The following is a 13856-nucleotide window of genomic DNA, read 5'->3' on the forward strand; positions in this document are numbered from 1 at the left end:
ACTCATTGTGTTCAAACTTCAGACGTCAGGATTTCAACTCTCTATCTTCTTTAATGTAGATCAATTTTTTTAATATTCTTGACTACTTATTTGTAATATGAGATTTACTTTTGGCAGGAGATGAGGCGAGTAATCAGAAATCTCATGATGACCGGGGTTCACATGATAGAGCATTTAATGGTTCTGAGAATTCTCTTAGACTTGTGCAATATAACTGCAGTAACAGGCACTGGCATGCAAATAACTCAAAATTTGAGAGTGGCAATAAGAATAATGAAATTGAGTCTGGTATACATGAAGTACCAATCGTTGATAGAAGTGTGATGCAAACAGTCCACCTTAAAGAATTCTTGAAGGTAAGTTTGTTGTATTGTTATCACATTTATGTAGATTGTTTCTTCTCAATTCCATTTATAATGTTATTATTCATACTGTTGGGATAGAATGTGAATTTATGACGATTCTTATTATAAAAATGAATTGACATGATGAGACTTATCTATACATTTTCAACCAAGCTCTGAAACTTATTGTTTTTGTGGTCTTCATAGAATTCTCTTCTTTTGTTATGCTTTCTCTAATATTCTTGGTGCAGTGTCATCTTTACTTTTTATAGCCTCCAATGTTCCACCGTGATAATTTTGCTATATTTTAATTTATCTTTTGCAAGACAACACAAAATAGAATAATACATTTTGTAGAACTGTTCTTCAAATTATAAAGGGAAGCTTCCTAAAACCAAAAACCTAAAGCTATTGACATACTTTACAAGTATGTACATGTGATGTTCCCTATTCTAAAATAAGATTTAATAATAAATGATGAAAAGAAAATTAACAAACAAATAAATAATAATACATTATGATATAATTATTATTAGATTATCTATATTACTAATATAATAACAAAATAATATGAAAACTGTTAATGCCTAAGTAAATGCGCCAAACCTTTACAAATAATGTCTAATAACTTGGCCGAATTAGAGGCCTTGATAGAAGGCTTAACTCTAAGTAGAGAGATAGGTATTAACAAATTAATTATTGAAGCAGCCTTGCAAATTATTCTGAATGTGTTAAGAAAAAGAGACCCCAAATTGGATCTTTAATTCTAAACTTGAATATGCCCTAGCCATCGTTGATCAATTCGAAGAAACAATCATAAAACATATTTATAGGGAAGGTAATAGAGAAGCAAATAATCTTCCTAACAAAGGAGTAGATGGAGAAGAGATTCTAATAAGACAAACTAATATGATAAGTTAGACACTTGTTCTTGAAGCGAAATTGGTTTATAACTTATATTGTCAAAATAAATATGTTAAATTTAGTTGATATCATGGAAGTTTAATGTTAAAAAGTGACATTTTCGATTATTCAAAACTTTTCCTTATATACTATTTGATTTTAAAATTAAAGTTAAAAGGAGATAAGTTTCATTTTTTATTATGAAGCATACTTATTTTTGTTCTAACAATTTGATCATAGTCAATTTTAATTTTCAAGTTATATTCAGAAGGAAGTATCAAGAGTAACGTTATAAATTTGGAAATCAAAATCAGCCACTAAAATTGGTTAAATTACTCCGAGATATTTATGTAAGGGCTACACCAAGGATACCTATTCATCTTTGATCTTTGGTGCCCAATTGAGATGGTTTTTTACATCTAAACACAATCTTGGGCCTCATGGCTTTTTACCTATCAACACACACACACACACACACATAATAATTATTAATGAATTAATATTATTAATATATATTGATATGATTAAAAAAAAAAATTTAAATTTTAAAAAAAAAAAAAAAATATATATATATATATATATATTACTAAATATAATAATATAAATAAATGATTAACATAAACATGTTATCTAAACACATGAATGTAACACATACTAATAAACGCACAATAATTGGTGACTAATAGTTGTGACCTAAGGGATATGGGGAAGTAAAAAAGAAATAAAAGAAGAATGCATTCAAGATAGAAATTCATAAGAGGGTTATAGAATTGGTATGGATGACATGGAGTAGAGAATAATCATCCAATATTGCTTACTATGCCCTATAATTGACACATTGTGTTCCTAACATTCTTTTAATACCAATTTTTTTGAATTATGAGCTTCTTGGCATCATTATATACATTGATAGAATTGACGGTTGTGAGACCATAACCACTTGAAGACTACAGTTTGACTCGTGCATAGTTGGAAATGGGTATGGGATATAAGCACAATTATCAACCATTCAAAGATGGAGGAGGGGAATGTAATGGGAACAATCAAGTTTTTTCTATGGAGAATGATTCAAATGCATACATTCTACCAAATGTTTACATTCTCAAAAAGTATGTTGAAGACTTCCTCATCATAGTAGTAATGGTCATGAAACTTGAGGGCATAGATCAACCAATTCACCAAAACCAATGCTTTTTGTTGAGTAGACAATATTTGTTCTTCATGTTGATGTTTGGTAGTTTTAGTAGGATAAAACTGTGAGATTAATTAATATACTAATAATGATTCATATATATATACACACAACTATAATTAAGATCATCATTAAATTAATTATATTAATGAATAGACATGTCTCCTCTTGGTTTATTCCTCATACAAATACAAAGAGATAGCTACGTTTGGAAAACACATACCAATCTGGTAGTGCTATTACATTTGCAGTGATCCATGAAAATCAACATGGTATCCGAGCCAACTGCAAATGTAACAAAAAAAAAAACAAATAACAAAACAAAATAAAATGTGGACAAATTATTTTTGGGATCCTTCTGAGCATACACGACAGAGGGAAGGAATATGTTAGTGAAGAGAATTGATGCAGAACGAACAACACAGACTTTCATAAAGGAATTTAATGTTCTTGATTTTGGATTAAGGTTGAATGCTGTAACCTGCAACAATTGGTCACTACAATAAAGGAAAAATATAGATTAAACATGTTAGAAATATAGAGCTAATTAGACATTACTCTAAATGCTACCCTATTAATCCCTCCTAATCCCTTGGAAGAGAACCTTCTCAAATCACCTAACCCTCTAACGAGAATTATATCTTGATTAGGTAATCATCATATGAAGAGCGTCTTCCTCAGGCCTCGTTTGGGATCTCTGATTGATAATATGTAATATCCCCAAATTTTAATCTAATAATTAAATTAAATTAATTAATTAACTGGTCTCAGAATTTAAATAATATAATAAAAGGACCTTAATTAGTTACTTTAATTAATTAATATGGGGCCCAAGTTAATATTTGTATTTGTGGTTCCGATTGATTTAATATATCTCGGACCTATTTTTTATTTTAGTTTCTGTTGGTAAGTGTTGCTGTCGGTTATCTTTGTACACCCTCAGAAAGGTTTTCCCTGATGGGTATTTAAGCTCAGCTTGTAGGTAGTCCTAGGTATGCAAGGTGGATTATTTCTTTGTATTGCGAATCCCTGTTGGGATTCTCTGTCGTTTGCCATTTCGGAAGTGGAAGACCTTCCCTACTTGGCTATTTCTGGTTTTGATGGGATTCAACCTTCACCCTATTCCATTGCCTGTAATACTTCGCTTGGATTTGGCAAATCGGAGCACCATCTTTTGGCAAATCTAATTGAAGGTTATGTGTGTTCTAATCTCCATTTTTCAGTCTATATGCGAAATATCATTATTAATTGGTGCATTTGTGTATCTAGCTGGTCTTTGGCTTCTTGCAAGGTGTTTGTGTTTAATATACTGCATTTTGCATTGTGAACGACATTGCTGAACTTCTTTGTTTTCGTCCTTGCCGTAATTACCTTTACTTCACCGTAGAACCTCCTTCTGTATCACCATATGGATGTACGACCTTAGCACACCACCACCTTTCCGTACCTCCCTTTCGGTCTCTAGTTTGTCCATACCGTACGATTATCCTTTCCACCGTACGGCCTCATAATTTCCATCCTGCACAATTGCCCCTCCACCTCCACCGTACGGCTGCTTGTTCCCTTCTCATTGTACGACCCTTCAATCCACTATCGTATGGTCACCTGAAGACCACTGTACGATCACTTGTTCCTGCACCGTACGGCTTCTCACTACTTGCTTGTCATACGACCTCCTTGTGCTCCATCATTGCCGTACGACCTCACTCCATTGTGCATCACCACCTAGAGGAACTACCCGAAGCACTGACCTGAAGCACTGGCCACTGAAGCACTGACCTGAAGCATAGGCCACCCCTGACCAAAGCCCTGAGCTGAAGCACTGACCACTTGAAGCATTGACTTGAAGCACTGACCGAAGCACTGACCTGAAGCACTGGCCACCCGAAGCACTGAGGGAGAACTACTTGTAGCACTGACCTGAAGCATTGGCCACTCAAAGCACTAAGGGATACTACTTGGAGCACACAACTAGACTACTTGAAGCACATGACAAGACTACCTGAAGCGTACTATGGGACTTCATAAGGAAACTCTAGAACATAACATTACAGTGGTATCAGAGCATAAACCTTTCGGGAGCATCTCCGAAATCATTCGAGAAATCTCCGAAACTTTTGGGAACATTACCAAGACTGTTCGGGAAATCTTTGAAACTTTCGGAACATTACCGAAATCATTTGAGAGCATCTTCAAAACTTTCGAAAACATTACTGAAATTGTTTGGAACATTACAATGGTATCAGTGCTGGTGATCTTGCCAGCCTGTTGGGATGATTGAGAGATTTTAGTACTTGGATCACACTATGGCCCTGAATAGCGATGGAGAGTGGTGGTTGAAGGCACTATAAAGGATTGGCAAAGAGCTCAATGAGGGTGTTGATCTTCCATTAGATATATTGGAAGTATGTTTGTGTCAAGTGGACCAATTACCTTCAAGATTTATACAGAGAATCCTCTCGCCGATTAAGGATGCCTTAAGTCAACCTAGGCTTCTAAGACACCATGACAAGGATAAAAGATTGGCAATTGCAGCATTTCTCAGTGAGGTCTTCAGAATTTTGGCTCCTAAAGCACTGTATGATGATAACACTATGATAGAGATATTGCAATTGATAGTTAATAGTTTTCAGAGTCTTAATGACTTCAGTAGTGACCCTTTTGGTGGGAGATCTACAATATTGGAGAATTGTGCAAATGTCAGAGTAAGAAACCTTCTCTTAGATCTCGAATTGCAAAATTTGGTCTATGATATGTTTCATCACTTCTTGGTCACCATCAAGGAAGATCATGATACTAAGATTTTAGTTGCTATGGAGAGTCATGATTTCGTGCATTGAAGAGATGGATGAAATATCCCAACCCATCACATCTATGTTATGGGCTGTTCATAATCTAGAATGTATTCCCTTTATAGTAGCATATAGATTGGTCAGTAATGTTTTCAAGCATTTTGAGGAAAAACTAATATCTCATTTACTCAAGTGGGAGAAACTGACTGACAACGATAAGGGTGATGCTTTACGTGAGGAGAATGAAGGCATGATTACAGGGCCGTTCCAGGAGGATTTGCTAAATCTTTCTACTACACCAACATGGGGAAAACACTAAAAAAATTAAGTTGCTTGCGTGGATCTTGTGAAGAAATGGACGGATCAAGTTGTGCCCATTATTGAAGTTGTGCTCGAGGCTATCTGTCACAGAGGTTATGTTTGTTGTCGAGGCTGTGTATCTATCATCGAAGCAATATCCATCATCGTGGTCTTGCCTGTTGTTGAGGTTGTATATCTGTCACCGTCATTGTGTTCGTTGTTGTCACCATCGCCATATCCGTCATCGTCATTGTATCCGTTGTCATCATCGACGTCGAGACCGTGTGCATTGTGAAGTTCATGTTTGTCACTGTCATGTTTGTCACCATTGTGTCCATCATCGACGTTGAGTCTGTGTTTGTCGTTAAGTTTGTGTCTATCATTGTCATCGTGTCTGTCACCATCGTGTTCATCATCGTTGTGTCTGTCACCGTCGTGTTCATCATCATTGTGTCTGTCACCGTCGTGTTCGTCACTATCGTGTTTGTCACCATTGTGTTTGTCACCATTGTGTTTGTCACCATCGTGTTCGTCGCCATTGTGTCTGTCACCATCGTGTCTATCATCGTTATGTCCGTCATTGATGCCGAGTTCTTATCTGACACCATCGTGTCCTTCATCGATGCTGAGTCCATCTCCATCGTTGAGTTCGTGTCTGTCACTGTTGTGTTCGTCATTGTTGTGTCTGTCACCATCGTGTCCACCACCGTCATGTCTGTCACCGATGGTGAGTTCGTGTCCATCACCGTCATGTCAGTCATTAGCGTCGAGTTTGTGTTCGTCATCGACGTCGAGTCCGTGTTCGTCATCAAGTTCGTGTAGTCACCGTTGTTGTGTTTGTCACTGTCGTGCTTGTTACCGTTGTGTCTTCCACTATTGTGTCTGTCATTGTCGTGTTCATCACCGTTGTGTTTGTCATTGTTGTGTTCATCACCGTTGTGTCTGTCATTGTCGTGTTCATCATCGTTGTGTCTATCACCATCGTGTCCATCATTATCACGTCCATCACCGATGCTGAGTTCGTGTCCAACACCGTTGTGTCCGTGTCCGTCGTCGAGTTCGTGTCCGTCACTGTTGTTGTGTTTGTCACCGCTGTGTTTGTTATCGAAGCCAAGTCCATGTCCATCGTCGAGTTCGTGTCCGTCATCGTCGTGTCCATCACCGACGTCTAGTTCATATTTGTCACTGATGCCGAGTCTGTGTCCATCGTTGAGTTAGTATCCATCACCGATGCCGAGTTCGTATCCATCGCCATAGTTGTCTGTTGACGGTGTCATGGCTGTCTCCATCATCATTGTGTGTCCGTCACTGTGGCTGCATTGGTTGCAATAGCTACGTTTGTCGCCATTGAGACATTGCTTGTTGTCGAGGCTCTATCCATCATCGAGGCTTCAACTGGGATTCTGTGTGCCACTGAGGTTTTATTTGTAGCTAAAATTTTATTTGTCATCGAGGTACTCTCTGTTGAGGTTTTTTCTTCCAAGATTCCCTTTACTGAGGTACTCTTTGCTGAGGTTCGCATCATCGTGACACCCTTCATTGAAGCTCCTGTTGCCAAGGTACTCATAGTCGAGGTCCTCTTCGTCAATATTCTCACCACTAAAGCTCTCTTCGTCAAGGTTTCATCCATCAGAAATATAATAGTGGTCATTGTGATTGTGGCAGTGGCTAAGTTTGTGCCAATATAAGCGTCTATATGCATGGTCGTACCCAAAGAGATTTTTGAACGTAATGATGTGAAAGATTTCATCAATTTGTGTCATTGGAATCTTGTTGAAGGCTACAACAATGTTTATATCAGAATGGCACATCGGATGCTTAATGACAGTGTGGTGCAAGGGAGGTTTGATGACAATTCACTTATCTTGCCTGCGTGTTTGATTTGGGACCCTGGAGCTATTGGTGTTTTGTTTGATGATGGATTGCTTGAGGGAAAACTATCTTTGGGCAGCGAGGATTTGTAATAGCCCTAAATTTTAATGTAATAATTAAATTAAATTAATTAATTAATTGGTCACAGAATTTAAATAATATAATAAAAGGACCTTTAATTAGTTACTTTAATTAATTAATATGGAGCCCAAGTTAATATTTGTATTTGTGGTTCGAATTGATTTAATATATCTCAGGCCTATTTTTTATTTTAGTTTCTGTTGGTAAGTGTTGCTGTCAGCTATCTTTGTAAACCCTTGGAAAGGTTTTCCTCGACGGGTATCGATGGGTATTTAAGCAAGGCTTGTAGGTAGTTGTAGGTATGCAATTTGGATTATTTCTTTGTACTGCAAATTCCTGTTGGGATTCTCTGTCATTTGCCATTTCTGAAGTAGAAGACCTTCCCTACTTGGCTATTTCCGATTTCAGTGGGATTCAACCATCACCCTATTCTATGGCTTGTAATACTTCGCTCGGATCTGGAAAATTGGAACACTATCTTTTGGCAAATCTAATTGAAGGTCATGTGTGTTCTAATCTCCATTTTTGAGTCTATATGCGAAATATCATTATTAATTGGTGCAATTGTGTATCTAGCTGGTCTTTGGTTTCCTACAAGGTGTTTGTGTTTAATATACTGCATTTTGCATTGTGAATTACATTGTCAAACTTCTTTGTTTTCCTCCTTGCCGTAATTACCTTTACTTCACCATACAACCTCCTTCTATATCACTGTACGGACGTATGGCCTCAGCAGACAACCATTTTTCCATACCTCCCTTTCGGCCTCTAGTTTGTCCATACCATACGACTGTCCTTTCCACTGTACGGCCTCATTATTTCCATCCCGCGCAATTGCCCCTCCACCTCCACCGTATGACCACCTCGTCCTTTGTCACTGTATGGCCCCTCAATCCACTACCGTACGATCACGTAAAGACCCACAGTACGGTCACTTATTCCTGCATCATATGGCTTCTCACTACTTGCTCCTTGTTGTACGGTCTCCTTGCGCTTCAACATTGTCTTATGATCTCAGTCCATTGTGCATCGCCACCCAGAGGAACTACCTGAAGCACTAGTCAACCAAAACACTGGCCATTGAAGCACTGACCCGAAGCACTGACCTGAAACACTAGCCACCCGAAGCACTGACTGAAGCCCTGAGCTGAAGCACTGGCCACTCGAAGCATTGACCTGAAGCACTGATCTGAAGCATTGACCCGAAGCACTGACCTGAAGCACGACCTGAAGCACTGAGGGAGAACTACTTGAAGCACTGGCCTGAAGCATTGGCCACCCGAAGCATTGAGGGATACTACTTGGAGCACACAACCAGACTACCTGAAGCACATAACAAGACTACCTGAAGCATGCTATGGGACTTCATAAGGAAACTCTAGAACAAAACAATATAGTGGTATCAGAGCAAAAACCTTTTGGGAGCATCTCTGAAACCATTCGGGAGATCTCCAAAACTTTCGAGAACATTACCGAAACCGTTCGGGAAATCTTTGAAACTTTCGGGAACATTACCGAAACCGTTCGGGAGCATCTTCAAAACTTTCAGAAACATTACAGAAATTGTTTGGAACATTACATAATACTACTTGGTGGAGATCCCACCTCCAACCAAGCCTCTTATCTCTGACATATGCATATGTTTGACCATTACAATATATATTGTCTTTACAAATCTCCCTCACTGTAGGATATTTCTTCTCTTGGGAATCTTGACATTCATTCCCAAATGCCATCTAGTCTATAAGCTCTCAAAGAGCTTGGGATTCTTACATGAATGTCTTCTATATAATCATTAAAATAATTCCCCTTGGAAATTCTATTGATCTAATAGATTTTGTACATACCTTTCTCTGTAATATTCCTTTGTATGAATACTATGTCCCTTAGTTTGGTTATCTCCAAAAGATTTCCTTTCTCACTGCAATTTAATTATTGAAGAGTATTTATTTACAACTTCAATTATCGTTGCTTTTGTTCTATGTATATCACTAAGACAAACTGACTTCCCCTAACTTGCTGAATGTGAGCGTTCCTTTGTTTCTTAAACATGTAGGTCTTTGGACGTTGGCGTTGGTTCAGTATTTTTGGAAATGGTTGATGCGGAATTCCCTCCTTATGTTTAACGTCACTTCTTCTTGGTGTCTCATACTTTTCCTTGGCTCGAATGGACTAAGAGTGAGGATGTGGTTATGATTGAATATTCTCTCCTGACCTATCAATTGTTGCTTCCACTGTGTGCTGAATATACTTTGAATGCAGAGATTGTTATTGTTTTATTTGTAATAGATGTGATGATTTTTGATTGATGTCTCGACCCTCTTTTGTCATTTTTGCCAATTGTTCGGTTGGTTGAAGTTTCTAGTTATTAGGGGAGATTGGTTAGCTTCTGAGCTGCTACGCTTCCTTGTCTTTTCTTTCAGATATATTCCATGGCCCCTCATTGGTTTTTTACTATCCTTCCTTTACACATGATGAGTATCGTGAATGGGCACATCTCTTGATTTATATGGTTTGTTCATCAATGGTTTGATATTAATAATTTAATTCAATAACATGTCCATTTGAATACCTTGTAAATGATATGGAAGACATTGTTATTCTTAATGATATGGTTTCCATAATAAACATTTCTCATATTAATAATATCTTAGTTTGATATTTATTCATTTAAGCATGTATTATATTATAATATATTATAATATAATAATATCTTATTTTATACACTTCATCAGTAATAAAAGAAAATTGCTCTTTATTTATTCAGGAAATTACATCTATATGTTTATTTTGGGGTTATTGCAAGGAAGCATTTAACATATATGGACAAGTGAATTATATATGCTATGTTAGTTCTAACGTGGCCTAATGATGTGTTATTAACAATGTTAAAAGCATTTTGAGGAAGCATGATAAGGGGGTAAGGTTGCAAAGTTAAGGACGAACATTGTAAGTACAAGACATACTGAACAAGCCTCTTGAATACGATACAAGGAAAACACTCGACAAATACCTGTGATAGGAGTGACATGGATTGAGAAGCATCAAACCCCACAAATGAGAGATGTAGTTGGAATGAGAAAAAGTGCTATGGAATTGAAGTTGGCTCACCAAGTCCTCTCACCAGGTTGACTATTCAAGTTTGCTCACCAAGTCACCTCATTGAGCCACCTCACCAAGTCAGCTCTTTAAGTCCACTCACCAGGTTGGCTCCCCAAGTCGGCTCACCAAGTGCGACTGCATGAACATCGGACCCCACACAATAGGACTTGTGTTAAAATCAACTCCATGTACTCTACTGTGATCCACACACTTGCCAAGGTTATTAAAGAAAATAAAAGAGGATGGCTCAACACCCAAAGAAGCCGATAGAATTATGAGAAGCCCTTTTAAAATGTGTAAAGGCACCTTGAATATTTAAGACTCCATCTTCTAAAATAAAATATATCTCCTAATGTGATTATTCACTCAATTGAATTCATAGTGGATTATAGAAGATGCGAAATAGCAAGGCTTGATTAAATAAGGAAGATGATACCCCTTGACAGTGACTGCAAAGAAAGGACAGCGGGATCCACTTGGGGATTACGTCCATTAACTAAGACTGATCAAGCATTATGGAATGGGTAGCGTACTACATGGACATAATCTAAGTTACTAGGGACACCCACATGAATATTAATGTGGAGGTATGTAAATCCTCTAGAAGTATGTTGGTGATGCTACCTTATTCATTATTTTACTTTGGAATAAAGGTATAACATATTACATAGCCAAGGTAAGATTATATATGAAATATAGATATTTTATAAGTGAATATAAGAGATTGGAAAGTTGGCATTAATTTTTTTAATATTAAATATCGATAAAAAAATATATCATGTCCTAGAGCTAAGAGTAAACTGACTGAAAAGTACTTCTGCTGTTATAGTATCGACAGAGATTAGAAAGTTAGAAATTATGATAATTATACATTGCTTTTCAAAACAATAATGACAAAGTCTTAGGAAAAGATAAAGGAGACTATCTAACTAGGCTACTTATGTTGTCAGTAAAGTTATAAAATAGCCAACGGGTAGATTGGCATCCGAAAGGACGCGCGACGGTTGAGTCAACCCTTCGGAATGGTATATGTACACCATCTGAATTGGACTTTGGGTCATGGTTGGAATCATCATTGTAAGCACTATGTAATCTCTTCGGCATATATGCGAATAATAAAAGGAGTACTGCTGCATTACATATTCCTGTCTGTTGTTTGTATGCATTAAACTATTTACCCCATATGGTAAACAACTTAATCCCAAGCTTCAATAATATTATTGGAGCATTTTGCTTCATTGGCTTTGACTGGAGGATCAAGAGGAGGTCTTTCAGCAAAAGCAACCCAATCAGGAGCATCAGGGGGCTGATTTTCAAGGATCACCTTATTCCTTTTAGCCACATCGATTTTCTTCCGAGCCACAAATTGCTTTAATGCTCTCGTTCCATTTCATCCAGCATATCACTGTATCGAAGTGGTGAGAAAATTTGATATCTGCTTTGTATATCAGCATTGCACCTTCCTGCAACAAGATCATGAACCTGCTCTTTGGGATTTCTAGAACACCTGAGACTTGAGACATGTTGAGTAGATAGGCGAGTTTTATAGAAAAACCAGTAAGATCCCTCTTTGCTCCTTGAAAAATCTCTTTGTTCCTTTTCTTCCAAATGAACCATAAGACTTCATTAGTAAAGACATACCAAAATTGATTAAGCTTAAGATCAAAGGAGTTAACAAATCCAACCAAGATTTCAATCCAAGAAAAATTAAAAGGCTTATTCCAATTAATAGGTCTGCCAAAAAAGGAAGACCAAGTCAAAGTAGCAAACTTGCATTCAAAGAAGACATGTTCAAAAGATTCAGGAACAAAGGAATGCATAAGGACGGATATTATAGTGACAAAGGTTATCAACAATGGCAAGTTTCTTCAATAAAAGCATCCAACGAAAACAAGCTTTTTTAGGCTCTGTGGCTTGGTGCCATAGAAAATAAAAAATGAAATGCCAAATGGATTTCAGCCAGTTTATAGACTAGTTCTTAATCAATGCTTTAAAGATATATGAGTCTTCTTTGATCATGCTGTAAATCTTTTTAGTATTGCTGTCTATAAAAATAGATCCATCTTGCCATTTGATCTCTATATATATTTCAGTATTGCAAACCAGCTTACCTGGAAAGAAAGCACCCACTGCTTTCTTAAGGATGGAATATGTTTTCTTATGGGTAACTGGGATATCAAATTTATCCTTAAGCTCATCCCAAGTCCCCAATCTGTTATTAATAAGAATATCACCAATTGTCTTTATGCCTTTATCACACCAAAATTTTGCAGAACATCTCTGGGTCAGAGCTAAAGGCTTATCTTTGAACTGGATATCCCACCAAATTGATCTACTAATAATAGAGAAGCAAGGAAGACCATCTACTGCACCTTTGAAGTATAGCAACTTCCTTACTTGTGTCCAGGCTTTTTCCAAATGGAGGCAAAAACATTAGACCCAAAAACCTTGATCTCAAAATCTCCAAGAATAATATCAGCAAAGGGAATATCTTTCCATCTTTTACCCTTTTTATCAGAAAATCTGACAATATTGTTGCTTACTAGAACTTTCTAGGATTCATTACCAGAAATGGATTTAAGAATCCATTTAGATGCTAATGCTATTCCATGTGTCTTAAGATCTCTCATCCCAAGGCCTTCCTAAGATCTTGGCATACAGCACCATTTCCAACTCACTACATGTCTTTTCCTATTACTCTTGCCATCTGACCAAAGAAAATCCCTCAATATTCTGTCAAGCATTTTATTTTGACAGCTGTTAAAGAGCCACACAGAAGCAAAATATATTGAATGTGAGAAAACCACCTTTTGAACAATCTATGCTCTTCCTGCTAATGATAAAAGATAAGATTGCCATTTTTGATGTTTCTTTTCAATCTTAGAATATATCCAGTTCCACATATCTATGATTGAGGTAGATGCAACAATAGGGATTCCCAAGTATCTAACAATACTGTCCGGACCAGCCCATGTTCAGCCTTTCTGCTCAAAGCAAGTAGGGCTTGAGTCATTCCATCCCATGACTATCGATTTATGAGGGGCAATCTTAGCTTAGATCCTGTGTCTCCTTCATGAATCCAATTAGCCTTGGCTCTGATCTTTTGACCCTGAAATCTATAATTCTGAATTTGCCCGAGTTCCATTTTGGTGGTGGCAAGATGTTGAGCAGTGCTGCTGCCCTCCCTCTACTTCTGAAGATCAAGTTCCAGATCATGAAGTCTGTTCTGCAGATAGGAGACCTCCCCATTTCTCTCTTTACCATTCTTTT

At 37.2% G+C, this 13856-nt stretch overlaps 1 protein-coding gene across 6 annotated transcripts in view; it reads left to right on the plus strand.

The window, feature by feature from the left end:
* The window catches only part of LOC149573126 (putative ion channel POLLUX-like 2), a 412830-nt gene that overhangs the window by 52168 nt on the left and 346806 nt on the right, over positions 1 to 13856 (plus strand). For all 6 annotated transcript variants that reach the window (XR_016360040.1, XR_016360041.1, XR_016360038.1 and 3 more), the window contains one exon: positions 118 to 356. Coding sequence is in view for 2 of the 6 variants with exons in the window: in XM_089814304.1 (XP_089670430.1) it covers positions 118 to 356 (239 nt within the window). In the remaining 4 variants the exon portion in view is untranslated. The remainder of the gene's footprint in view (positions 1 to 117; positions 357 to 13856) is intronic.

Source organism: Cupressus sempervirens, chromosome 2 (assembly GCF_028749045.1).
Source record: "Cupressus sempervirens isolate cs-2001-9-10 chromosome 2, ASM2874904v1, whole genome shotgun sequence".
In the NCBI taxonomy this organism is placed as follows: domain Eukaryota; kingdom Viridiplantae; phylum Streptophyta; class Pinopsida; order Cupressales; family Cupressaceae; genus Cupressus; species Cupressus sempervirens.